General features: G+C 39.0%; 2 protein-coding genes across 10 annotated transcripts in view; both read right to left on the bottom strand.

The window, feature by feature from the left end:
* Positions 1-1113: 1113 nt before the first annotated feature.
* On the bottom strand, positions 1114-15415 carry LOC127377495 (6-phosphofructo-2-kinase/fructose-2,6-bisphosphatase 2). 5 transcript variants are annotated; one of them, XM_051425406.1, is made up of 17 exons: positions 15285-15415; positions 14156-14377; positions 13046-13171; positions 12588-12684; positions 12280-12346; positions 11719-11793; positions 11567-11623; positions 11337-11461; positions 10382-10589; positions 9065-9211; positions 8877-8981; positions 8518-8647; positions 6480-6542; positions 6326-6390; positions 4767-4952; positions 3658-3715; positions 1114-3565 (listed from the first exon to the last, which is right to left on the bottom strand). In XM_051425406.1, exons 2-16 carry the CDS (start codon positions 14244-14246, stop codon positions 3674-3676), a joined length of 1584 nt encoding a protein of 527 aa, XP_051281366.1. In that variant the 5' UTR covers positions 14247-14377; positions 15285-15415; the 3' UTR covers positions 1114-3565; positions 3658-3673. The 5 variants fall into 5 exon arrangements, 4 of the variants coding, with proteins under 4 accessions (XP_051281366.1, XP_051281367.1, XP_051281368.1 ...); XM_051425407.1 differs by having other exon boundaries at positions 14156-14337; positions 15285-15406; XM_051425408.1 differs by having other exon boundaries at positions 14156-14393; positions 15285-15398.
* Positions 15416-18833: 3418 nt separating this feature from the next.
* Positions 18834-25268, bottom strand: part of dlgap4a (discs, large (Drosophila) homolog-associated protein 4a) — an 81663-nt gene continuing 75228 nt past the window's right edge. For all 5 annotated transcript variants that reach the window (XM_051425308.1, XM_051425306.1, XM_051425309.1 and 2 more), the window contains 4 exons: positions 24443-24879; positions 22704-22795; positions 22095-22247; positions 18834-21373 (listed from right to left, as the gene is read on the bottom strand). In XM_051425308.1, coding sequence (XP_051281268.1) covers positions 21149-21373; positions 22095-22247; positions 22704-22795; positions 24443-24879 — 907 coding nt within the window. In that variant the 3' untranslated portion in view covers positions 18834-21148. The remainder of the gene's footprint in view (positions 21374-22094; positions 22248-22703; positions 22796-24442; positions 24880-25268) is intronic.

The following is a 25268-nucleotide window of genomic DNA, read 5'->3' on the forward strand; positions in this document are numbered from 1 at the left end:
GTAAATTAATATTATTTCTACCTCTCGCCCAGATTTAATTTCTCCATCTGTTTTAGCTGGTAAGAACTCATCTCATTACACTCCCTCTGCCTCTGCCACACGTTGGAGATACTAATACTTTGAGACTAATGATATTGCAGTTCTGTCTGAGAATATTAAAAATAAATGTCAGCTGCAGATGTTGTTCCGACCCAAACCTTCAAGACTTGATGGGCATCAGGATGCACCCAGTTAAATGGATGATGTGTCAGGTTCTATGTTTGATTAATAGTACTTTTCTAAAACAACTAAGAATGACTAACACATTACAGTACATCCATTCCTATTTAATATCCGTAGCCTATTTTTTTGTCAAATATCTGTAATCAGCTTGGAAGTTAATCAGAGCTTTTTATCTGAATCCACTCATTCAAGGTTCATTGCAGGCGTCAAAGCAACTGGCAGATTAAATTCTCTGAAATATAACTGTTTATTTGACACGTTTCCTCCTCCGTTTCCCTAATGACTCACTGCAGTTTATAAAAGTAAATCACATTCATTTAAAGCATGTTACATAATAAAACATTCAGTCAGCAGAACAAAAATAATAACTCCTAATTTAGAACTGAATATGCCACACAAAGCTTTGTGTGTGTAAGTTGTACAAAGGTTAGGAGTGACTCAATGATCATGTTCATAACTAAACTTTATGTCAGTGTTGGATCAGTTTAGATTATTAGAATCTGACATCTTATCAGCATTACAAACAGAGTGGACCGTTATATGCGTTTCTCCATTTAGTTACAAAAACTAGGTCGGATTTGAACCCTTGGCTGCTGCAGCAAGGATGCAGCCTTGGTACATGGAGCTCCGGCTCGACCGGGTCAGCTATCCAGGGCACCGTATATGTAATTTAACACCACATCTTACCATAAACATCTAGTTTACAAATCTATATTTGACTTTAGAAGATGTTTTTTTTAAGCTCTGGTGATGTTAGTGTCTCCGGCTTTTTAGGGACATGAAGTTTAGCACACAGGAACTATACTACAGCTAACACACTTCTTCACTAAATTAAATGCTTTCCTGAGGTCAAAATACTCTTAAATACTCTAGAAAAAACAGAAGTCAATGTAAAAACTGCTTAAAATTAACTTTATTTAATGAAACATATACAGCACAGTGTGCAATAACATTAAAGCTCTTTTTAAGACATCCAAATTTATTGCCAATCCTTTGATTAAAGTGAAACCCACATTAGCATATCATGTGTATATGCGAAAATATTTAAAACTCTTCATTACTATTGTCACAGCCTTATAGTCCTTTAAATAAAGGCACTTTTACCAACAATTGATTTATTCCTGACATTAAAATCATACAAAGTCATGTGACTGGATATTATCCATATGGTTACTATGAAGGCAGTACTTATACATACAGTATCTTTATTGTATCAGAGGTACATGACTGATTTGGTTTTCCTTATGAAGAAATTAAAATGCATTGAGAGATTTGCATACATTTTCTGGAGATCAAATAAGTTCAGCTTTACATTATCACAGGCGGCTGAATATATTAAAAGCTGCTGTTTGAGTAGAAGGCAAAACATACAGGTAGGCATCGTTGAACAGAAGAAGGGAATAAATATCCAGAGGTGGGTCCAGGTCATTGTTTTGCAAGTCACAAGATAAAGTCTTAAGTCTTTGCACTCAAATCCAGAGTCCTTAGAGTTAGACTTAAGAGTTTCGAGTCCTAAACTTCAAGTTTCGAGTCCCAATCAAGTCATAATGTGCTCTTCACCGAAAGAAGAGTACTAATATATTAAATTCACACAAATATGGAATGCTTATTAAAACTGGTATTGGGACTATTCTTCCTTCAAGCAATATTGTGTTTGTTCAATGTTACTACTGAGAGTATTTAATTAAAAAGGGACAGAGCTAGCAGGTCTGTGAAATGGAGCTAATGCAGATCATTTGAGTGTCTTAAACCTAAGAATTTTACTCTCTTATACATGTATAATGAGATGGAACAATAAAGGAATATTGAATCTTTCTAACAGCCAACAGGGGGCAGCTCTGTGGATTGCAAAAAAGAACTACAATAGTATTGAGCCTTGAGGAGAAATGACCCAACTTCTCAGTTGATTTGTTAGCTCAGTAACAGTTTCCTAAGGAGTTTATGGTTTATGGTCAATGAGTATGTCACCACCACTGGCTCTGGTAAACCGACATGGCTACGACCTTCAAAACAATACTCATCAAACCAACTCACCCTTGGTTGTTTCATGTTTTGTGTCCACATGAAATAAAAAGAGAAATCTTTAAAAAAAACAATGGTCAGGTTCTAGAAAATAGTTCTAGAGTTAGCCACCTACTTCACAGAGGAATAAATATGAATTGATTCATGGCACTCTTTTTAAATAACATACTAAGGAAAGTATTAAGAAAGTCCAAGTTGAGTTGAAAGTTGTTTTTTTTACAGTCCAGTCTAAAGTCATCAAATTTGTGATTCGTTTCCACACCTCTGAATGTCACAGTAGAAAAAGCACAGTAGTTGCTGCACTTTTTATAGGGCTAGACAACACATTTCATTTGTTTTTACAGCTTGTGTCTGCCCACTGGAAGCTAAGCTGCAATTTAATATGCTTTAAATCAGTGGTTCCCAACCTTTCCTAAAGGGACCCCTTTTCTATCCTTTAGTACACTGACGACCCCTGACAAAGTGACATATTTTATGGATATTTCATATTATATTCAAAACTGTACTATTATTATACAATAGTGAACTCAGTAACTGCAAGAAGTTTGTGTAAAATGAGTGATTCCGATGAATTTTGAGCAGATTATTTCCTGTTTAGGGAACTTTTTATACAATTCTCTGTCTGTATTATGTATTTTTTAACAACTATACAGATTATTAGGCTTATTTTATAGATAGATATAGTAGATATAGGCCTACTATGTTCATACTGTGTATATTTTTTAGGTTTTCTCACACACCTTAAAATCAAGAAGGTCTTGGGACCTTTTGTGAAGCTTTGGCGACCCCTAGCGGGAGTCCTGACCCCCAGGTTGGGCACCACTGCTTTAAATTACCCTTCAAAATAAAATTATTTCTACATCTTGTCAGACCACCCGAGGAAGGATGGACATTACCTGGAAAGTTTAAACAGGTAACTTTAAGAGAGAATCTGAGGAAAAACTAAGACTGTGCATGGCTTTCCTCAACACTAAATGGAAGGCAATAGCATACAATGAGGTATAAAATGTACAATCAACATGTTCTACATCTAATACAGCATATTATGACTGTAGACTACATTATGTGGAGTGTGCTAAGAGATTACTTTATTTATCTGAGGTGGATTGTAGCCTAAGTTTGAAGGCTACTGTGCAAAGGCATTGAGTTCATGTATGTATGTCTAAACTAGCACTAACACACACACATAACCTATCCAACAAAAACTGAAGGTTACACAGATATGGTGCGTAATACAGTGCATAAGAATGTAATGGCTGAAGCTGGTTGGGATTTCACCGTTGGTCCTCAGAACTGGCGATACATCCATGTGGAGAAATGCCTGGGTTGAATGGCAAAACCAATGTGTGAGATATGTGAGGTGGAGAGTACAGGTGTTCCATGTGACAGATACGAGGAAAAGACTGAAAATACCTCTTTAACGGTCAGATCAGTCGTCTGAGTCTGCTGCACCGAAACCATTTAGAGAGTCCTACGAGGAAGGTAGAGAAAGCAGACAGTACGTACTGAACTTGAGCTAATATTAAAAGCTGAGGTCAGCAGCCAGAACACAACACTCCCTTTCTGTCCCTTCCCTGTTTTTGACATATAGTGATTTGAATAAAGGTCCCTTCAGGCCAACAACACTGGAAAAAACTATCCTTTCACATCCAAGATGCTTGTGAAGGGCACTTCTGTTTGTTGTAAACAGCTACATAACGTACATGGAAAACATGAAACTACATGACTGAGAACTCAGGTCTCTGATGTCTGGAGGAACACATCTAAATATACAGAGTACCAAAACCAACAAAAGGCAGTCAGAAATATAGCAGAACACATCAATTAAAATGTCCATTGTGTAAAATTTAGGAGGATCTTTTGTCAGAAATGTATGTTTTCATTAGTGTAATATAACCTGAAAATAAGAATGGTTGTGTTTTTGTTACCTTAGAATGAACTGTGGCCATTAGGTAGCTAACTAAAAGCTTTAGATACTGTAACAAGAGCTTATACAGCGTCACTTCAGCAGTATGCAGTTCAATACGGAGGATTAACATGACAGGCAGTGGAGGCTGGTGTAGCTTTATATGGCAGGTTGGTTTCAGCTAGGTAGCTAACTGTAAACTGTTAAGATAGCTGTACACACAGTCTGCTTGTTTGGTGTAGGGAGGAGGTAAATTATTAAATGTTTTCCTAAAAAATAAAACGAGTAAGAATAAAAGTGAAAGGTAAATAGAAAATTAAAATGAATTATGTTTGAAGTTATAATTTTTTGTATCATTTAACTAGCAATATAATTGTAAACTAATATAAACTCATTTTTATTTTTGACTCATAACTTTAACAGCCTTTTGTCAGTTTCAGACTTCCGTATAAATATACAGTACAGTATTCTGTTAACTAAATTCACTTTTTTAACTCTAACTTAAATTTTTTAACTATCACAACTGTTGTCAGACAATTTCCTCTTTGCTCTATTTACTTTTTCCTCATTTCTTTATTATTATTATTATATACAGAGTAATATTCACAGCACTAACCTCTGCCCCTTCAGACGCCTCAGAAAACAGCATGTTGGGTAAAGTTGGGGCCTGGGACATGCGTGTCTGTGGAGGGTTGCCCACGCTGTAAAGGCGAGGTCGTTTAATCTGGTCTTGGCTGGACAGCGGAGTGAAGCTGTTTCGTCGGTGGAAACCTGGCGGCACAGCATCTGTTCTGACTTTATTCTGGTCGGTGAAGAAGAAGAGTGAAGGCGGACTGATTAACACATGTGTTTTTTTAAAGGTTACACTAATTAAACTTCTCCTACCGTAGGCATGAAACCACTGTGTCCTGTGTAAGTGACTATGAGGAGGCAAAGGAAGAAAAACAAGTACTGAGACAAACAGCCATGGATATAAAGCCCATTGTAACGTTGGTCTCAGCAGACAGGATATTTTTCACCCCATTTAACAAGAGGTTCCTCAGTAAATGTGGTTCGGTGGTAACACCCACTCTGTCTAGGTTTTGACACTTGGCACTCATAAGCACAACAATGGAAGAGATACAAAGCGGGTTGATTATGCAAGAACAAAAAGGTTCAGGACTGTGTGTGGCATGGGGATTTCCCGACACCCATTTATGAGCTAATGTGATTTTTGTGCTTACTAATAAACCTTTAGTTCTTACATTAAAGTTGTTATAATAATAATCAACAATGGCTGAAATGACGATGTGAATGTGAAGGGGGTTGTAATGATGAATCCACATATTATCCCTCAGTTCTACGGAGCCTTTCAGTGTCTTCCAGCTGATGTTTTGGGTTGAACAGCCCACAACTTTACTGTTTTGGTTCACGCAAACTGCTCTCATCAGGGTTGTTTCCAGAGGCAGGAAGCTAAAAAAGCTAAAAAAAAAAAAAAATTAAAAAAAGCTCTGATAAAGCCACTGAATGCTACAAGCCCAGCACCAAATCAAACACACATTAAATTAAATTTTTTGGACACAATCTGCCCATGAGCACCTTACATCCTCAAATCAACACGTTATATCTCATTTGTTCAACTTAGCTTTTACAAGGGGTTATGTGCTGGACTACTTCCTGTTCCCATGAAGTATTTCTCACATAACGTTTAAAAAAGGTGCTGGTAGGAAGATTTTATTACCTTTGTACAGAGCCATTTCCCCTTGTTTTCAGCCTTTATGCTAAGTTAAGCTAACCAGCTGCTGGCTGTCACGTCATAATTAATAGACCGACATCACAGTGGCATCCATCTTCTCATCTAACTCTTGGCAAGAAAGCAGCTTTGCCAAAATGTTAAACTTTCTTTTTATAGATAAAAAAAAAACAAATGTCTCACTGTGTGTACAGAGTTTTAGTTGTGAACCCACACCGAGTTTTATCATCATCCGGGACTTTTGAGAGAAGACCTGACTCCTGAAAGCTTCAACAGTAGTGTGTCATTTTAGTTGGTCTGAGCAGTTTGTCCAGTTATGACTGTAGTGGTTAAACTGATCCTTCAGGCTGCACTTGGACTAAACTGTGGACAGTGACAACTTCTGACACAGAGAACTGACAGCATGTGCGTGACACAAAATAATAAAAAGGTCAGAAGCTTACTAATGGCCTGTCTCTGTGAGTGTTGACAGCCTCGACCTTCAAGTCAAACATGTCCACTTTACAACCTAGTAGAGGGAGACAGGAGGAAAATACGTCACGACCCAGCAAAGGAAAAAGCTAGTTGTGTTGGTATATGGAAAGTTTAGTGACTTACCATAAGCCACAGGGGTCAATTTTAGGACAGTGTGCAGGGGACACTTCAAGTAAGGTAGATCATCTGTGCCAATAAAAGAAAAACAAACAAAAAACTTCAGACTCTCTGTGCTGTGGTTGTATCCGTTGATGTTTGTTTCTTCTGAAATATTTCTCACATGTTGGAGAGCACTCAGTATGCTCAGCTGTACAGCTCATGTGGTGCTTTTTAAAGAATTTACAGTACATCACTGTGCCAAGACTGTGTGACAGTGCTACATGTCCCTCAGGGGGATGCAGTGGGATAAAAGGCCAGTCAGTGCTGCACCCTCACTGGTGGGTTTAGCTGTGGGTTAAACAGATGCTGCAGCAGCAACCACTTCCCCTTCTGTCTGACGAAACCCTCCGTCTGCCCGTGCCTAATTATGGATTTATTTCTGAGCAGCAGTTTCCACCCTAACCAAGCAGTTGTTAATCAGGTTTGTTTGTTTTTTTACTTCTTGCCCATTTAAACACATTTATTTTATGTATTTAAGTGCAAGTACATTTTTTTAAGATGAAAAACAAGATCCAAATGCCATTTCAGTCCACTTCTGTTTCATCATTTTTCAGAGACTAAAACAAAACTGCGTTTCAAACTAAAATTCTCCGCCAACGCAAAAAAGATTGTTTACGAGCCAGTCAAAACTTCTCTCATTCAATTTAAGCAGTCATCATTACTTCAGCACTCTTTGAATAAAATGGTACATTTCTTGAATCTAGTCATGTGCTGCTGATGTTGCTTAAGTCACAACGGTAAAGTTTGATTAATCTGTAAACAAGACTCTTTGTAATCTGTATAGATTTCTGTTTGGGTCTAGCCTAATGTCTTAGGTCATATTTCCATCATGATCAATCATGTAGCATGGATAAATTAAGCCCCTGTGAATTGAACATATATTGCTAAATAAACTCCTGACTTTGGTACCACATTGTCCTGGCAAAATAAATAATTGTCTCCTTACTATCCACTATCAAATGTGTCCAAAACATTTACAGCCATGATTTTGCTCTTCACCCAGTTAGTTGTAACTACCCACGGGTAAATCTCTACTGCACTTAGAGATCTAATTGCTGAGAGGGTCTATTTTGAACAGGTCTTTGAAGTGGCCTGGAGCATTAGTGACCTGGAGCTAATACCTGGTGGGCCTGTGTCTAATCCTGTTACATGAATGAAGGATATACTGTATGAACTTACAGAACAAGGTTAGATGACACCCGTAAATGACCAAATTACAGCCAAGTTTGATTTTGAAGTTTGATTGCACAAAAGTATCTAATTTTGTGAGACAATTTTGTCTGGCTGTATTTGTGCATGAGTTAAATAAGATATCCACATTGGATATGAGTGTATCACCTGTGGTCTTATTGTAGCTATTTCATTTTCTACAAAATATAAACACCTCCTTTCATTTAGGTGCAGCTCTCATTTCATTTCGCCGCTACTTGCACCATCACAAACCCACAGAGTGCGACAATGGCAGCTACATTTGAAAAGCACATTTCAAGGTCACAGAAACACCTACATTTTGTAGTGTTGCGTGTGATATTATCCACACCCCAACAAAAACAGAGCCCATTTCTACTCACTCACTCAAGCTGCACTTTGCCAATAGTCTTTTACTTTACATCTGCTAACTCATGTGGAGCATTTTATGTTTATTTAGCTTTGCATCGCAACTGCAGAAGCTTTTCTAACTCATTACGGATTTAAACTTGATATAATCATTCTTCAGGTGGTACTGAATATCTCTCCTGTGTGTTTTCATCGGCCCTCTCAGGAACATTTAGTTTAGCTGCAACTTGACACTATTTTTCAGCACTCAGGGGAACAATATTGCCTTGAATTAATCCACTAAACTGTTTTGTTAAAGCACTGTTAAAGACGTACCACTTGAGTATAATTATCATATTAAGTTTAAGATAAGGGATAAAAAAACAGCTGTGAGCAGTTACTCAACGGTATACAGGAAATATGTCTTGGTCTACGCATGGATCATGTTTCTGTTTGTGCAGTTAACCTGCGCTCTTGTCCAGGAAATAGGCGAGCAAACAGCGCATGACGGCCTGATGACAGATGACCAACACGTTGCCCTGTCGCTCCAGCTCCATGATAACTGGCTCCAGACGCTGAACCAGGTCCTGGTAGGACTACAGAGAAAAGCAAAAGGTACATAAAATCAAATGATACAGAATTTGGTTTTGTTCTGTTTGATTCAGTTTTTGTAGATTTTTCTGTTTATTATGAAAAAAATAAAAAACATAATGGCCAAAATCATAATAGACCCCGATCTGTCAGCACATGTCAGACTGCTGACAGAATCAATCAGTAATACATGAAGGGTCAAACATCACTTTGGAGGAAAGGGAAAGCTTTTACCTCTCCTCCAGGGTAGCGATAATGGTACTTGTCCTGGTCCCTCATGGCAAATTCCTCTGGGTATGTTTCCTCAATCATCTTATAGGTCATATCTTCACACACTCCCTGAAACATAAAGTAATAAAAACACTCAAGGCAGGCCTTCGCTGTGCGTGTTTGTCTCTTCTGTGATGTATCAGAGGACATACAGCGTCTATTTCATTTAAGATCTTCCACTGCTCGTAGGGAACTCCCAGCTCCTCTGCAGTCTGAATGGTGCGTCTCAGCTGGCTGGTCCAAACTTTCAGGTCTGACAGACGGTGTTCTTCCACAAAACCCTTCAGTTCTGCTGCAAACTGACAGAGAGAACATAAAGAGACTTTAGATCTGACACCTTAATAAAGAACAGAAGTTATGATGAACTGAAATAATTCTTCTTATATCTCATATCTTCTGTTATCTGTTGATTTGTAGCAGCAGGATTTTATTCCCGCCATCTAACTGGATTCACGCTAGAAACTTTGTTGTAGATTTGACAAGATAATTTCAATCCGTAAAAGCTTGTTAAGTCGCATTACACATTACATTAAAGCAATAGTTTGTGCTTGACATTGTGGCTTATTTTCTTTCTTTCTTAGCCAGATATCTATACGAGAAGATTGATACCACTCTCGTTTCTGTCCATTAAAAATGAAGCTATAGACAGTGGCCAGTTTGCTTAGCTTAGCTTACAGTCTAGAAACATGGGGGAATGGCCATGTAATTAACATATTATATCTCTTTTGTTTTATTCTGTAAAAAAGAAAAAGAAAAAAGAAGAGTCAGGCCAGCTGTTTCCGCTGTTTTCAGATTTGATATATGACTTTACATGAAAGATCAAAGGGGAATTTCCTGTTTTACAGTACACATAACACATTGCTAAACAAATAAATATACTGTATACACACAAATGTACATATCCTTTTTCCTGTGTACTATTGTATTATACAGTATTGACCTTCCCCAGTAAACTTTTACCTACTGTTGAAATCTGAGACTAAAAAGCTCAGTGCGATATACAACAGCGTTCAGCTAAACAATTCTTGTATTGCACAGTAAGCAGTCAGCGTCAAGAAAAAAGTAGAACTAAACAGAGATTTGAATAGAAGAAACAGGGTTGACTGCCATGGAAAAAAACGGCTCACACGATAACATAACAACTTTTCATTATGGTGGCCAACTTACTGTCACAATAACTAGGTTTGGAAGCAATGAAATGTTTTGGATGAGTTGCATGTTTTGCAGACATGCAATAGAGTTGTGACATCCCATGAAACGGTTGTGACAATTGCACTTACAGTTTAGAGAATGTTAATTAAGATTGTTTCAGAAAAGGGAAATGGGATGCGGTGTAAAGGACAGCTGTGAGAGTGGTATCAGATAAGTGTATTTGCCAAAATGTCAAACTATCCCTTTCAGATTTTTTGGACATGCTACTATCTTTCTAAAGTTTAGAAATGTATGAGTGATATGATTTGTTCAAGCACCTGTCTCCCTCTCTTTGACAGCTCAGAGTCTCCCCCGATGCGTCCCTCCTCATTGTGTTGGCTCTCTCCATGCCGACAGAGGTAGATGGAGTGGGAGTGTACGTGGATGTTCATGAGGTAGTACACGATTTTACTTTGGATGTAGTCCTGCACCCTGTTGACCAGGAAACGACGGCCGACATTGATGACCTGGATGAAGGACAGGTTCCTGTGGGTCGGGGCAAAAAGAAGAAAACAGAAAGTGAGTCAATCGTACAAACATTACTGAAATGTGACTCAAGGGTAGGGAAGGGATATCTTGTACCATTGGTGCAGTCTAAATATTGAGATATCCAAAACACGTCAGAACACTGGACAAAATTTAAGAAGATCAACAACTGTACACTCTCTACAAACAAAGATCCAGTATGAAGTATGTGGGCCTATTCTCAGTTAAGTTACTTTATTTATTTAAATACACATATAACGTAGTTTTGAATCTAAAAATACAATCAGTTAATTAATAAAGAAATCAAACAAATCCCATTTGAGCCAGTTGGCAGGAGAAATAAAAACTCATGACTGAAACCACATGACGTAAATTTCTCACAATAATAATATTTTGGGATTTAGTGTATATCAGATCCGCAAATCAAAACTCATAATAACAATAACTATTTTAAATTCAATTCAATGTATTTGTATAGCGCCAATTGAAGTTATCTCAGGACACTTTTCAAAGAGAGTAGGTGTAGACCGAACTCATCTATATTGAGCTAAAGTCTCCATCTGCTGGACAGCGTCTGCAAGTAAATGTTCAACACAATGCCCAGATAATGTATAAGCACAACACCAGAACATTATGAGAGTTAAGCCTAAATGACTCTTGCTTTGATTGGGTTATTGTGTTAAACAAAGTCAAGGTAAAAAGTAAAGAAATGCAATTATTATTTTTCTTCACAAAATGCCCTCTTACTTGTCGTGTTCGTCCGGATCCAGAGGTTGGTAGGTCACTTTGTAACACTCTATTCTCTTTAGAAAATCCTCCATGACACTTTCTCTGTCCCTCTCAGGGTAATCTGGGCTGGACACTTTCACATCCTTTATAAAAGAAACATTTGTAGAGATGATTCACGATGACGTCTAACAAATCAAGGACAAAGTCAGCTCGTAATTAAGCTTAAAAGGCATAAATGCACCATTTACCATGATATTTGTTGCGATGACATCTGGATCGTCACATACTGACTCAACAAAAAACACCTTACAAAAGACAATAAAGATTATAAATTCATAATTCATGTAAAAAATATATATAATCTGAGCTAAAATTACTAAACCATCACAGTATCTCTGACCTTGTATGCATTATCCTTTGCAAAATTAAGGATGAGTTCCCTCCTCTCTCTGGTGGTGTTGGTGGCATCAAAAACCTGATAGACAACACAGGGTATATACACAGTTTGTATCTGTATTAGCTGTTTGTAATCATTCGAAACCCACAAACTATGAATGCGACCACTGACAATTTAAGGATGTGGAAACATCCTCAAGATTTTCCTATAATGGAAAAATGAATAGGGGTTTAGTCAAATTCCTCTCTACTGCCATCTAGAGTACGGTCTTATTAATCTCAAGGATGACCAGATGAATAATGACTGTTTTGTAAAGCTTCATATTGTATGTAATAGGGTTCAAATCTGATTTAATCTATATACTTGTGATTGGTCTCTGAACAACCGGCTCCAACTCCCAGCTGTGGATTCTAGCTGAACTGAACCTGCACACTTCAAACGCTCTGACGAAGGCTCTGTGCCAAGATGCATAAGCATTTTTCTATTGTGATGCGAGCCAAATAAAAAAGTGAATTGTGAGTATTTTGTCCTACTTGACCTAAAAACAGTTTTGTGTGTCCTTACAGCGATTTGGCCTCCCTCCTCATTCAGATAGGCCTTGACATCCTCCAGTGCCACCAAGGCACACTGTCTGTGGAAACAGAATGAGAAAATTGATCAGGAAATCAAACCAGTTGGCTATTATGCATGCTATTACTATGCATCTTCAAGAAATAATGTGCTGGGATAAGTGTAGCCACGTTTGTTATACAAAACAACGCGCAGTCAAAAAAAAAAACTTGCATGGCTAGCCGACAGGAAAAGTAGTTTTTACTGGGTAATCACGACAGGAAGCCACCAAGTAACACATGCAGAGGGACTCTCTTACTCACTTTCTAATTTCCATTGCTTCTTTATTGTCATGTCTGAAGAAGTCATAGGACTTGTATGACTTCACTGCTTCTCTCCTATAAACTCCAAGGTTGAATACTGCAAGGGGAGAGAGTGGAGAGAAAGTCAGTTTAAAAAGGATTACAGTACGTGCTCTGCCAAGGTGGTGACCTTTATCTCAACTGAGTCTGCCAAACCAGTTCTCCTGGTTCAGAGTTCCATTTATATGACACCATAAGCGCACAACTACAAACAGAATCATCTGATGAGGGGCGTTGACATAAATATAACTACATTAACACAGCATAGCCTTAAGCACAAGATTTTCAGAAAAATGTATATCTCTGAACGGCATTACAGCATTAAGCTACCTGCTGATGCACTCTTAACCTGATTCTTATTGGTTTTATTTCCTGCAGATCAACTTACAGAACTTAAACTTAATGTGTCCTGTACTCACCCTTAGTTGGCACTCCAATCCAGTTGAGGTAGCGTGTTAGCTTCTTGGACATGTAGGTTTTCCCCCTGGCGGGCAACCCAATCATCACTATCACAGTTGGAGAATTGGTCATGTAGGAGGCCCATGCTGCAGTTTGCACACACAACACACAAACACAAACATAAACACAACCAGAGATTTAGTTAGTTGAGCATACAAGGAAATTTAATGACCTGCAGCCCCCTTCACATACTGGTAAGTGTTTTACTTTTCCCTCAAAATGTCCCATTTGTAGTAAAAGGGCAGATATGCTTAGTGTATACACAAAACAAGAAGAGAGAGGGTTGTGAAATAATCCAATGTCACCCCTACAGTGTCCTTTTACAAGCTGGTTAACTTTTAGTTTAACATTTCCGTCATACCAACGTCATCTCTCGACTGCAGGTTAATGTTTCTCAAGGTCCTGCTGCTTAGCAACCCACTTTATTAATCCACTAGAACCTTGTTTGAAATGACAACAAATGGAAAATATTCCAACTGAATTTTTCTCCCTTTTCTTTTAGTGTCCACGACCATCCTCAGCTCAGAGAAGACAGATCTATCAAAACTAGGACCAGGCAAGACCAGACTTGACTGGAGATTCTACAAACATGTCTGGAATGTTTAAGACGACAGCAGACAGGAACAGTTTTGCATTCAAGACATATTTTGATCATTTTAGATCCATCACACCTTCCTGATTAAAGATTCCTCAAAGTCTCACTGTGAAGTTAAAATTAAGCTGAGCTCAGTGACATTTTTACTGGCTGGATGGTGACCTTGCTCATTACAGTCTTACTCTGCTTCAAAGATATGGGTCGTAGTGCCTGCCTTTGCAAATACACCAACAATGAGAGAAGGTGCGTCAAAGTTTACTTTTAACAATCAGTGCATGCTGGAACCTTATCAGCTTTCTTTACTCACGGCCAACAGAGTGGCAAACTTGATTAAAAGATCCATTTACAGCTCAGTGTTACTGCATTATATTAAATAATGTCACAGAGTTGAATAAGTAATACGGAACAGGTTAGTGTTTCAGATAATGAGTCAACGATTCACCTTCAGGGCACACAGAAAAAACAAAGCACTCACAGCACTTCTTCTCATTGGCCCTGAGGTCCGTCCTTTTGGTCTCTGCTGAGCTGTCTGAAGCAGCTGCAGGTCTCTGCTGTCTGCCAGCCATGACCGGTGTGATCTGCGTCCTGCTGTCCTGTCTCGGCTGGTATGGGGACGGCAAACTCTGGTCACTGGTGAGATGAGGTCAGCATCTCTCTCTGTTGAGGACACGACTTTGCTGTATCACATTGTCATCACCTGATGATGAAGCAGGCTGCGATCAGAAAGGTGTGCGTGCAATACAGTCGAATGACGTTCAGATCCAATGTAAGGTGATTACACAGGGATATATAAAAGACATGCAGTGAATACGCGAGTCCCTGAAGACAGACCCAAATACCATAGCAGACCAAAGTGCTAGAATATTTTCACTATGAACACACCAATGCCTCAATCATTAGTTTGTTGTTCAGTTAGTTGATATACAAAAAATAAAAGTACATTTCTTTTAATTATGATACTCTGCCACAGTTTTATATCAAAACATTTGCTGGCGACAGCTTCAAAAATGTGAAGGACTGCTTGCTCACTTGTTTTTAGGGGTACAATTATTTCAATGAACAACTGTTTGATCAATGAAATGTCAGAAAACAGAGGAAGAATGGCAATCACAACTTCCCCAATACCCAACATATTCAAATGTCTTGTTTTGTGACTGACTAACAGCCCAACATATCCAGTTCAACATCACAGCCGTGTAATTAATATAATGTAAATGTTGTAGGCTGTAACTTGGTAACATGGGGATCTGCCACAGCTGGTTTTAATTCATTATTCATTATTAGTAGCGTTACTGATGTCCATATACCCTCCACCTGCCTTCATACTACTAGAGGTATACTGAGGGATGCATGGTTAGGACACAACCCACAAATAACAGTACAATGAGCTCAAAGCTGCACAGTAACAGCAGAAGTTTGAACAGAGCAGAAGTTGTATGCTGTCATCCTGTCACACACTGCAGGGCTGTCTGCTACATGAACACCTACGTTCACTCTTGGCCTGCAAACTTCATCACTTCTGCTTTTAGGGAAAACAAATGTCGTTTCAAAAGGCAAACAAAAACAACAAAGCGGGAATGAAAACACAAATATTATAAACGTACCACAAATCAGCAGGTGCCTGGCGATATTCCCTTTTTTGTGTGTCTTTGTTACAGTGCTTCATTAACCGCCACGGAAGACTTCTCCTCGGATGTTTTAGCTCCTCCTCCTCCGTGACGTCAGCCGTTTCATCCGAAAGTTCACCACTGGCTAGAGCTTCCGGTTAGGCTTTCCAAAATAAAATCTTTTAAAGCTATTTTTATAAGTTTTAATAACGCCGATAAATGTTGAAGGACGAGTAAAGTACACCGTTTAAGGTAACACTTTATTTCAACCTCACCTATTTAGCATTTATAATCAGAATATAATTAATAAATTAATTTTTAACACATTAAAACCAGGGTTGAAAAAAGGATTGAGATATTTTAGTAGCAATACAACAATATAAAAATACTCCATTAGAAGTAGAAAAAGTCCTGCATGTAATATTTTACTTAAGTACATACAGTCAGTATTGGCAAAGCAGCAAAATGTACTTTAAGCATCAAAAGTAAACGCACTCTATGTGCAAAATGGCACAATTAACAGTATTATATTCATCATCATCTATGATATTGGATTATTGAGGGCAGATTAATGTTAAAGCATAATTTTATTATTTTAATGTTGAGCTAAATTTGACTAATTTTATATCCTGTTGCATCAAATTTTATAAGATGCTTATATATTAATCTAAAAGGTTACTAGTGACTGTAGCTGTTAGATAAATAAAGTGGAGTAAAATGTACAATAATTCCCACAAATGTAGTAAAGTAGCAGTACAAAGTAGCATAACATGGAAATACTAAAGTAAAGTACTACAAGTGGTTCAAATTTCCTCCTCAGCACAATACTTGAGTAAATGTACATGTAAGTTACATGTTGCCATTGAATATAAAACATTATGCACACAAATTGTATGACGGGTATTAATAAATGCCTTGTAGCACAATGTTCATGTGTTTTGTCATTTATCCATAAATACGAATACAGCCCTGTTTCAATGTGTTATCCAGTCTCCATAAACTGTGTATGCAGTTATGGATCCTTTATAGGAGGAGTAATATTTGTTAACAAATACAAGACAAGGTAGTAGCCAACAACCACATTTAAGCCAATCATATTTTTTTGATCCTATAAAGGTTAGTTTCTATCACAACTTTAATTAATTTTGACTGAGAAATAATTCAGAGCGACTATGTGATTTTATTTTGAAGGCGGTTTTGTTTTGGGTATCTTCCACTGACTTGACGCATCTGCTCGAGATTCCTGTTGCACATCCACGATGAAGCCTGCAGGGGGCGCTGTGGTCAGGAGCTGTGACGCAAAGAGATGACAGCATCCTTCCGCACGTTCAAACACACAAAAGAAATAGAAAGTAGAAAATATTAATAGCCTCTAAATTTAGAGAGTTCGTGTTAAATATTAGTCACAGGAAATAAGTTCTCCATACACTCATACCCTGAAATATAAATCTAACCTTCCTTCTTTCTCTTGCCTTTCTTATTATAAGCACTGTATTGTGAATCATGCACTCACTCAGCAGTAAGCTGGTATAATGTCACATCTATTTCCAAATTAAACTACTGCAGTCACTATTGCCCTTATTTTTTGTTAAGCCAGTGCTATATGCATTTGTATGGCAATGTCACATGGCTGTGGATCTATAGTACCTTATCTGTAACACAGTCCCACAAAAAAAAAAAAAACAACACCATATAGTTCTGGTAGAAATGTTTTCATTTTTGGATTCATTGTCTCTCCAATGGTACCTAAAGGCTTAAAGGAGTTGAGGATCAGATCTTACGTGTTATCAGCAGGAGGGATCCACCTATGTGAGGCATGAGTGGACAAACAGAGGGGATGTGGAAGACTACAATGCACAGAGGGCATGGTTCATATGTGCTTATTCATTTTTTTCAACCTGGTGTCACTATGTTTTTCTCTCCCCCTTTGATAACATTTTACTCCGACACCATGAGCATTAATATGCTGCTATAAGAGCGTGGGGAGGCTTTCCACAAGAGTTTGGAACCTGAATGCAGGAATTTGCTCCCATTCAGCCACAAAGAGCATTAGTGAGGTTGGGCGCTGATGTTGGTCAATAAGGCCTGGCTTGGAGTCTGTGTTCCAATTAATGTGAACGGTGTTGGATGGCGTTGACGTCAGGGCTCTGTGCACAGGCACAGTCACCAAACAACAGGAGAAACCTTTCTTTATGGACCTCATCTGTGCACAAAAGCACTGTTGTGTTGAAACAGGAAAGGGCCAAACTGTTGCCTCACTATTGTCTAAAATATGTAGCATAAAAAGTCCCCGCAATTGGAATTAAGACACCTAGAATAACATCCTTGTATACTGCTAGTTATCACTATTTGTATGACCACGTACTAAGGTGGACCAAATGAAAGTGTTTTGCTGACCCTTGTTTTATTTTAAGTTATAAAACAATAAAAACAACTGAGCACAAAAAGAAAAAAGAAGCAAAAGTGGCTTTGGGATCACAAAGATTAAGTTTTTTCCGGACACTATTTTCCTACTCCAGATCTGAGAACAACAATTAATAGAATTGAGGTAATTTGTTTTAAACATAAAGCCAATGCAAAACATACATGCATTCCAAAATTTAAGTGGCATTCCCTTTTAATTCTACAGCTTATTTCATACAGAAAATATGCCACGACTCGTTGCAATCACAATTCTTTTATTATCTTAAGCCTCACAGTGTCTAACTATTACACCATAACATTAAACAACCCCTCCTCTGTTAAGATATGTGCTTATTTTGTAAAATAAATGTTTATCAGTACAAGATAATCTGGAACTACATAGTTTTTGCTCATTTTCCTAGCTGGATCTCTGAGAGGACAGAGTGGATGTGTAGCCAGAGAGAGGGAGGGTACTGAAGTAAGAATGGGCTCATGATTCTCTGTGTGTATCTGTCCATCAAGCATACACAATGACCCAGTTTTTTACCCCAAAGGTATTCACGACAACAGGCATCGACCTTGTTCTGTAAATTCTAGAAATCACTTGACCGGTGAATATTGCCTCGTCCACATGGTGGTTCAATAGCACATCCACATCGTCCTGCCTCCCGAGTTGCACCTTCTGGTCATTGTTTGTCCATTTTGTAGCCCTTTGAAACTCAGGAAGTACTGGTAAACAAACGGTCTGAAGATCCCTGATCAGGTCATGCTCTCTTGAAGTTCAGTATGGGGGCAAATAAAGGGATCCGGCTCTCAAATGATATGAAAAGGGAGAGGACTTTCCGCCATTTGTCACAGTTATAAGCTCTTACGTACAGTACATACCCTGAATGCCTTACACAGATTGAATAGTCTCAGATCATTGGCAAGACCCATTTAAAGGAGTACTGAAAATTCACCGGCAAGAATCTTTGTATATTTTTATATGTAAGAAGGCCATGCTTTTAGAGATTACACAGTAACAGTAGAAGATCTAATCTAATGCTTATGATTTGTGTGTAATATTAACTTTAGCAGCTAATATTACCATTGTATTATGGATGAGTGCAATAAAAAAAGACAGCAAGAATGATGACCAGGACATGTAGCAAAGGGATGTTTAATGATTTCTTTGGACAATGAAATGCACATGTCCATTGTTGATGTAATACAAATAAGAGAATAAGAAAATCAACAACCTGGAGTTGTGTCAGCATTCCCAGTTCAACTTCATTTCTTGTTTGATGTTAAACTAAAGATTCAAGATGGAGCAGAACAAGATGTCTGGAGTGTCACGCAAGGACTGACCAGTAGGGGGAGAGCCAGCTCTTACTAAAAAAAATAAAAAATAAACCAAAAATTAAAAAATAAAACGAGTGAGTCAACCTACATTTGTGCATGAGTATCTGCTATGCCAGGTTCCACTCATGTACCCTTGGCACCGTTCCATTTGGGAAAACTGAGACATGGAAAAATATTCCAGTCCCATAGTCAAAGTGTCATGAGTTCATGCAGAGACGAGTCATAGCGTATCTGGAGTGAGCTGATGCAAACACAAACAAACTTTGCTGAGAATGCGCACACAGACAGCGGAATTCATGAGCAGATTAAATAAAAAATAATCACTTTAAATAAAACCTGTGTGTTAAAATGACACTGAAATGTTGATCATTGCCGTGTTGGCACAATTTGAAGTCCCTCGCAGCACCATTAATTATTATAATTACAGAAGCCAAGACACGTTTAGGTTGACCTCGTTTCGGATGAAAGTCACAAAACGTGTCAAATGGCATTAAAATTTAAATAAAAACAAAAAAATGTACCACAGTTTCTCATTCTCAACAAACAGGGGGTGAGAGTTCAAGCTGCTAGAAAGGGGAGTGAAGGAAACTGCTGGGTTTAGCAGTCAAATTAAACCTGTGCTTCACTGCAGCAAAACTTGTTTTTCCTATTTAAGAACACTGAGTAGGTCTGGAACTGAATTATCTCGCAACGGCTCTGAGCATTCGGCCAATTCATTTCATAGTTATATAATAAATAATCCACCCGTAGTGGTTTTCACTGTTGAGTTTGAGTATGCGACCTGAGATTTTAGTCATTTCAAGGGCAGTCAGTTAATAAAAGAAACATTCATCCTTCATAAGAAATTATTGGAATTGCTGAATTAAATAATTTAAGACTGGGTACCTACTGCATTGCTTGCTCTAATACGATTTTTATTATTGCTATGCTATTCCATTTCCTTTCCAGTAGCAAGTAAACCCCCACCCTATCACACGTAGTCTGGTTGAATGGGAATGCCATATCAAGTGGTGAATGTCTTGGTCCCCTACATCACGTGAGGATGCAGTGAAAGTCAGAATGATGAGGCAAACAAAGGAGGGCAAACTTGATCTGAGGTGAATGGAAAGTGCAGTGATCAAGTCGACACGAGCTGTAAATGCATACATTTCATACATTCCTCTGAAGCTCACTGGCTGGGCAGTCATTCCTCACATCCCTTCACAAAAAACAAACAAATGTAAGACTTTAACAATGGCTATTCACAGACAGACTGTGTAGTGTGCGTTTGTGAAAAGGGAAAGGAGAGAGAGAGAGAGAGAGAGAGAGAGGCGGAGTGGATGATTGCATCAAGTGCTAATATATCATGACAGTACATGTACTCAATCTATAAAAAACTACCTTGGTACTGAACACTGACCTCTTTCTAACAAATAATCTGGTATACAACATTTACAAAATGAACATTGTAATAGTGTGATATTTCTAATATATATGCTACTGCCTTCCTCTGGTTCTCTGCATTTTTAAACCTCTGAGTACATTAACACCATCTTATAATTCTTACACAGTAAAGCGTACACACCACACCCAATGAGTGGCAGCCTAATACAAATAGAGAACAGGAAGACTCTGTGGACAGCGAGTACACCTGCATGTGTGTCCTGAGTGTGTGTGGATGGTAGCTCAGCTCGTAAACCAGGCAGCCACAACTTGCCGGTAGACTCAGCAGTGAAGGGAGTTTTAAGAGAGTAAACTTCTGGGATACCAAGATTCTTCAGCTCACAAGGTACAGGATGTCCTTATCCAAGATACTTGCACATTTAAGACAGTCCTGATATACTTTAGGAGATAATAATTATTATAATGTCAATAATAACAATAACAATAGTATTAAGCATCTGTCAAGGTTATTTCAGTCCCATGGCAGCAGGGTGATGATCTGCATTATTCTGGATTGTTTCTGTGCCCTGTGATCCCCACGTGTCTCCTGTCATCAGCTGTGCTGCTATGAGGGATTGGCCTCTGTGCATCCGTTATACATCTGCGTGTTCGTGTCAGATTTGTCTGTGTGTTTGTGTCAATGAATGTCTGAAGTGAGACAGGATTTTTCCTCGGTGATCGGTGCTGGTTCGCTCTCAGAGGCGGGTCTGGGCCTCGGGGACATAGATTTCGATGCTATCAGCGCTTTCCGTGGCGGAGTTCTGTCGTACTGATGCCGCGCGCTTTGCTGCCATCAACCTTTTCCTGGCTTCTTGCCGCTGCTTGTCCACAGCCGAGTCCACACTCCTGTCCTTCCCCGCTGACAGCTTGGGCTTAGACTGCTTCTTTGGCACAGATGACGGAGGCTGCTTGTTTTCATCCTGAGAAAATTATGTCAAGAAGGAAAAGGAATAAGATACAGTGAGGTACTAGCTGAAAACACATCCTCCAGTGGCGTTGACGCACATCATTTGTAAACCGTTAAGCATTTATCAATTTGACGTTAAGTTAAAAGGTCCGGTGTGTAACATTTAGGAGGATCTATTGGCAGAAACAGAATATGATATTCATGTGTATAATCACCTGATTATTATAGAATGAGCTGTTTATAGATACAGGCCTTCCTTGGATGCCGCCATGTTGAACCGCCATGTTTCTAAAGTAGCCCAGAAGGGCCCAGCCGAAATGGCTCTAGATACGGGTGTTCCATGTTTTTCTAGCATTTTGTGGCCGCTGTAGTTTCTCCTTCACGCTTGGAAGGGGAAGCGACAGAGATGCAATCTGCAATTACATTACTAGATGCCACTAAATCCTACACACTCTGCACCACATTCAAATCCCTCAAGGCTTGAGTTCAGGATGACAACTAAATGTTTTTCATTCATCATCTTGTCTGAAAAGGCCAAAAGATATTCAATTTACAATTATATAAAGAGACAATAAGATAACCCTGACATTGGAGACGCTGGCACCGCCAAATGTTTGACATATTTGTTTGTTTAAAAACAGTTGTAGATTAACGACTAACCAGTTCTTTGAAACAAGTCTACTCGAGTTACTACTGTAACTCTAAAAAGAAAACAAAGAAAAACTGTCTGGCACCTTCTTCTCTGGCTTCTCAGGGAGTTGCCAGTTGTTGGCTTTCAGTTGGTAGAGCTCATCAAACTTCATGCTGATGTCTTCTATTGAGAGTTGTAGCAGATCCCAGAATCCTGCGAGATCCTGTGCTGTTGGTCGCGGGTTGGCGTTTACGTTCTAGTGAGAGGAAAATTAGACAGTATAGAGAAGTGATAGATTAATGGCTTCGGTCAAATCCAAGAACTGAGAACTGATCACATCTCTCCCTGCACACATATTTTTAAGGCAGCTTCCTTTCAAGCAAATGGATGACAAGAAAATACATTTGAAAGCTTTAAATGTTTTGTAAAAGTATTACATTTCAACAATATTGGACCTTTAGCGGAGAAGATCTGGTGAGGGGGAACAGCAGGACAATTGAGTCAAGTAAGTTCTTTCACAAAAATCTCAGTCAATCTGTCAGTCTGCCATGTTTCTGCTCGAAAAGATCATTTCTTCTCTAAATGTAATGTAATAGGAAGACTTCTGCATGTCAGTGCATGTAGGACAAATGACATTGGCAAGAGAAAGAAGAAAATTGGTCAGTAAAAGGCTGAGACGCCAACATGTAGTGGATGTAGTGGAGCCACTCACCAAGTTCTCATTACAGAGGCCTCTGAACTGCTCAAACTTCTTTGATATGAGGAGCTGAGCACTGCCTACTGCACTGCGGATCGTCCCCAACACTACAAAGGAGAAGAATGATAAATCACCAATAAGTTGTCAAGAATAAGTGGAGAGACAATAGAAACATTTTGAGCTAAAAAAAAATACATCCAGAGAAAAGATGAGAGGCTTTTTGCTCTCTCTGGGAGATATGTTATATAAAAAGGGTTAGCGTTAGAGAGCGGCATCAAGACATAGGAGGGGGTGACTGGAGAGTGTATTCCTGTTGTCTAGTAATGAAAGATTCATGTTAACATTTACCATTTAACATTCTGGGACAGTAAGTTATTTCCTTAGAAATAATGTATTAACTCAATCTTTGGGAGGATAACAAATTACTCTTTATTCAGCTATTTTCTGGCTAATATTTGCATGTAAATGGAAATTCATAATTCAGGTCCATAGAGAGCAGGAGGAATGATAATCTGATGGAGCCTCTACAGCTAGTCTACTCCTTGCTCATTCATATTTAAGACACTGCAGAGATAGATCTGCCTAAAAGCCTGAGTGGTATTCTGGGAGATGAAAAAGGGAAATGACTCTGCGGTGGCTCTATTAAAGCTAAAACAAAGCTTACTCCCACTCTAATGAGCAGTGTTACTGTGAGTCAATGGCAGTAATGACTGTGTCGTGCTTCGTCTCATTGTCCATAGTCAATATGGACGAGACCTGACCGAGTCCCCCGTCTGTGAACCTCGATAACATCAATTTGATTCTTCATGTTTCTGACTTGACAAGCTATTTACTTTACATTTATTTATTTTATATTTTGTCTCTATAATATAGTGAGTGGCTATTTCCACAGATCTTTTCACTTTTGCTTTTTCGACTGTGTGGAAATCTTGTATTTACACATCACAGATGACGAAGAAAGAAATAGAGAGAAAGTAAAAGTGTGCGTCGTGCTCCCACCACAAAGCATCACCCCTGTTGTGGGGCTGCTGACAGCCTGTCATCCTGAGAGTTACTCACAGCGGACAGCAGTAGAGGAGGGCTCGACCGCCATTTAGATAACACGCTGGGAAAAATAACCAAGTAAGAAATAACTTGATGTGCAACGTTTCCCCGAATTTACAAGAAGGCCCAAATATTTAACAATATGTAACAAATAGTGTTTCACAAAGTTTACAATGTTTCTCCTTACTCAGTAACTCTCAAAATTGTGCGATTTTTGAAGGGAGTTTCTGGATATTGCGGTTACTAGTTCAGTGGTGAAATCAGTTGAAACAGACAGTGTGTTCTGCTGCTTATCTTGGCAGGTAAAAGAGCCGAGCATATAATTTGCATTACAGTGACCTAAATAGACCACGTGTTTTGTGTGTTCTTACAGGATGTCAGCTGAGTAGTCATACTATGTGGCCCATTTACACTACGAGAGATATGATCAAATACATCCCAGACTACCTCGAGAAGTGGTTTGAATGATCAGATCACAATATGTCTCAGTAGTCATTTACACTTGTATTTAGAAGATACTGTGATAATGGCAGCTAAAGTTACACTGAAATCACTCTGGAATTAGCTGTTGTTCTCCCAGTCTTATTAATGCAACAGGAAAGAGGCTCAGACGGTTTCAACAAGTCTGTGTTTTAAATATCATTGCAGTTTTGCCAGGATAGAAGAAATTACGTAATGTTTTGACAGCCATGCAATTCTGTATCACTTACCCTCCTCTGACAGCTTGTTGTCTTTGGTCTCCTGCTCCATCTGTTGACACCAGCCCTCCATGCGGCCTGTTTCCGCCTGCAGCAGCTTCAGAAACCAGTTACCGTCTCGGAGGCAAGATGGCATGCTGGGCTGAACAGCATCTCCGTGGGAGCTGCAGTTTCCGGTCTCCAGGCTGGGATCTGGCGGAGGCAGCGAGGAGGGGTCTAAAGCCGGATCCAGAGTCTCTGGGGGAGAGGTTGATATCCTGGATGGGACCGAGGTGTTTTTAAGGGGCTGCTGTTCCATGGCTTTGTCCTGTCTGTTGGATGCAGTGGTATTCACCGTTTGACTGTTGGTGCAATTGGCTGTGTTGTTTTCTGTGGGTGTGGCATCCTGGGGCTCATGAGGCTCAGTCTCTGTATTTTGTCTGGAGGCCATGCTGCTGTCCCGGCTGAGACTGCAGAGACATGCATAAACATCAGCTTCTGACAGACAGTTAAATAAATAAGGCAATGAAGTGATGTGCCAAACATATTCCACAGTTAACAGTTTGGGGTCAGTGGGTTTAACTGACAGAACATCATGGCAGCTGATGGTGCAGTATCATCTACTGCAAAGGAGCACAAAGACTCAGAACATACACGTGGTAAGCAGGAGGGAATGATCAACAAATCAGGTATACTACATAAAATAGCTTAGCTGACTGCTGGCTTCAGAGATAATGAGCAACAGAAGAGGAAACGGGCTGTCAGACAAATGTGATTAAGGGAAATTACAGTGCACTGGAAAAGTTTAAATGGTGAGTTTCTCACTATGTTCAGTTCACTACAGTCAAAACAAGAGTAA

The sequence above is a fragment of the Dicentrarchus labrax genome, unplaced genomic scaffold, assembly GCF_905237075.1.
Source record: "Dicentrarchus labrax unplaced genomic scaffold, dlabrax2021, whole genome shotgun sequence".
In the NCBI taxonomy this organism is placed as follows: Eukaryota; Metazoa; Chordata; class Actinopteri; family Moronidae; genus Dicentrarchus; species Dicentrarchus labrax.

Excerpts from the sequence above, each read along its gene's own strand:
- LOC127377495 (XM_051425406.1), bottom strand. The coding sequence starts at position 14,246 with ATGGCTGGCAGACAGCAGAGACCTGCAGCTGCTTCAGACAGCTCAGCA. Across the intron at positions 9,212-10,381 it reads TGTCAAAGAGAGGGAGACAG|TTTGCAGCAGAACTGAAGGG; the intron begins GTGCTTGAACAA and ends TCTCTCTGTCAG. Across the intron at positions 8,982-9,064 it reads TCTTAAATGAAATAGACGCT|GGAGTGTGTGAAGATATGAC; the intron begins GTATGTCCTCTG and ends TTTATGTTTCAG.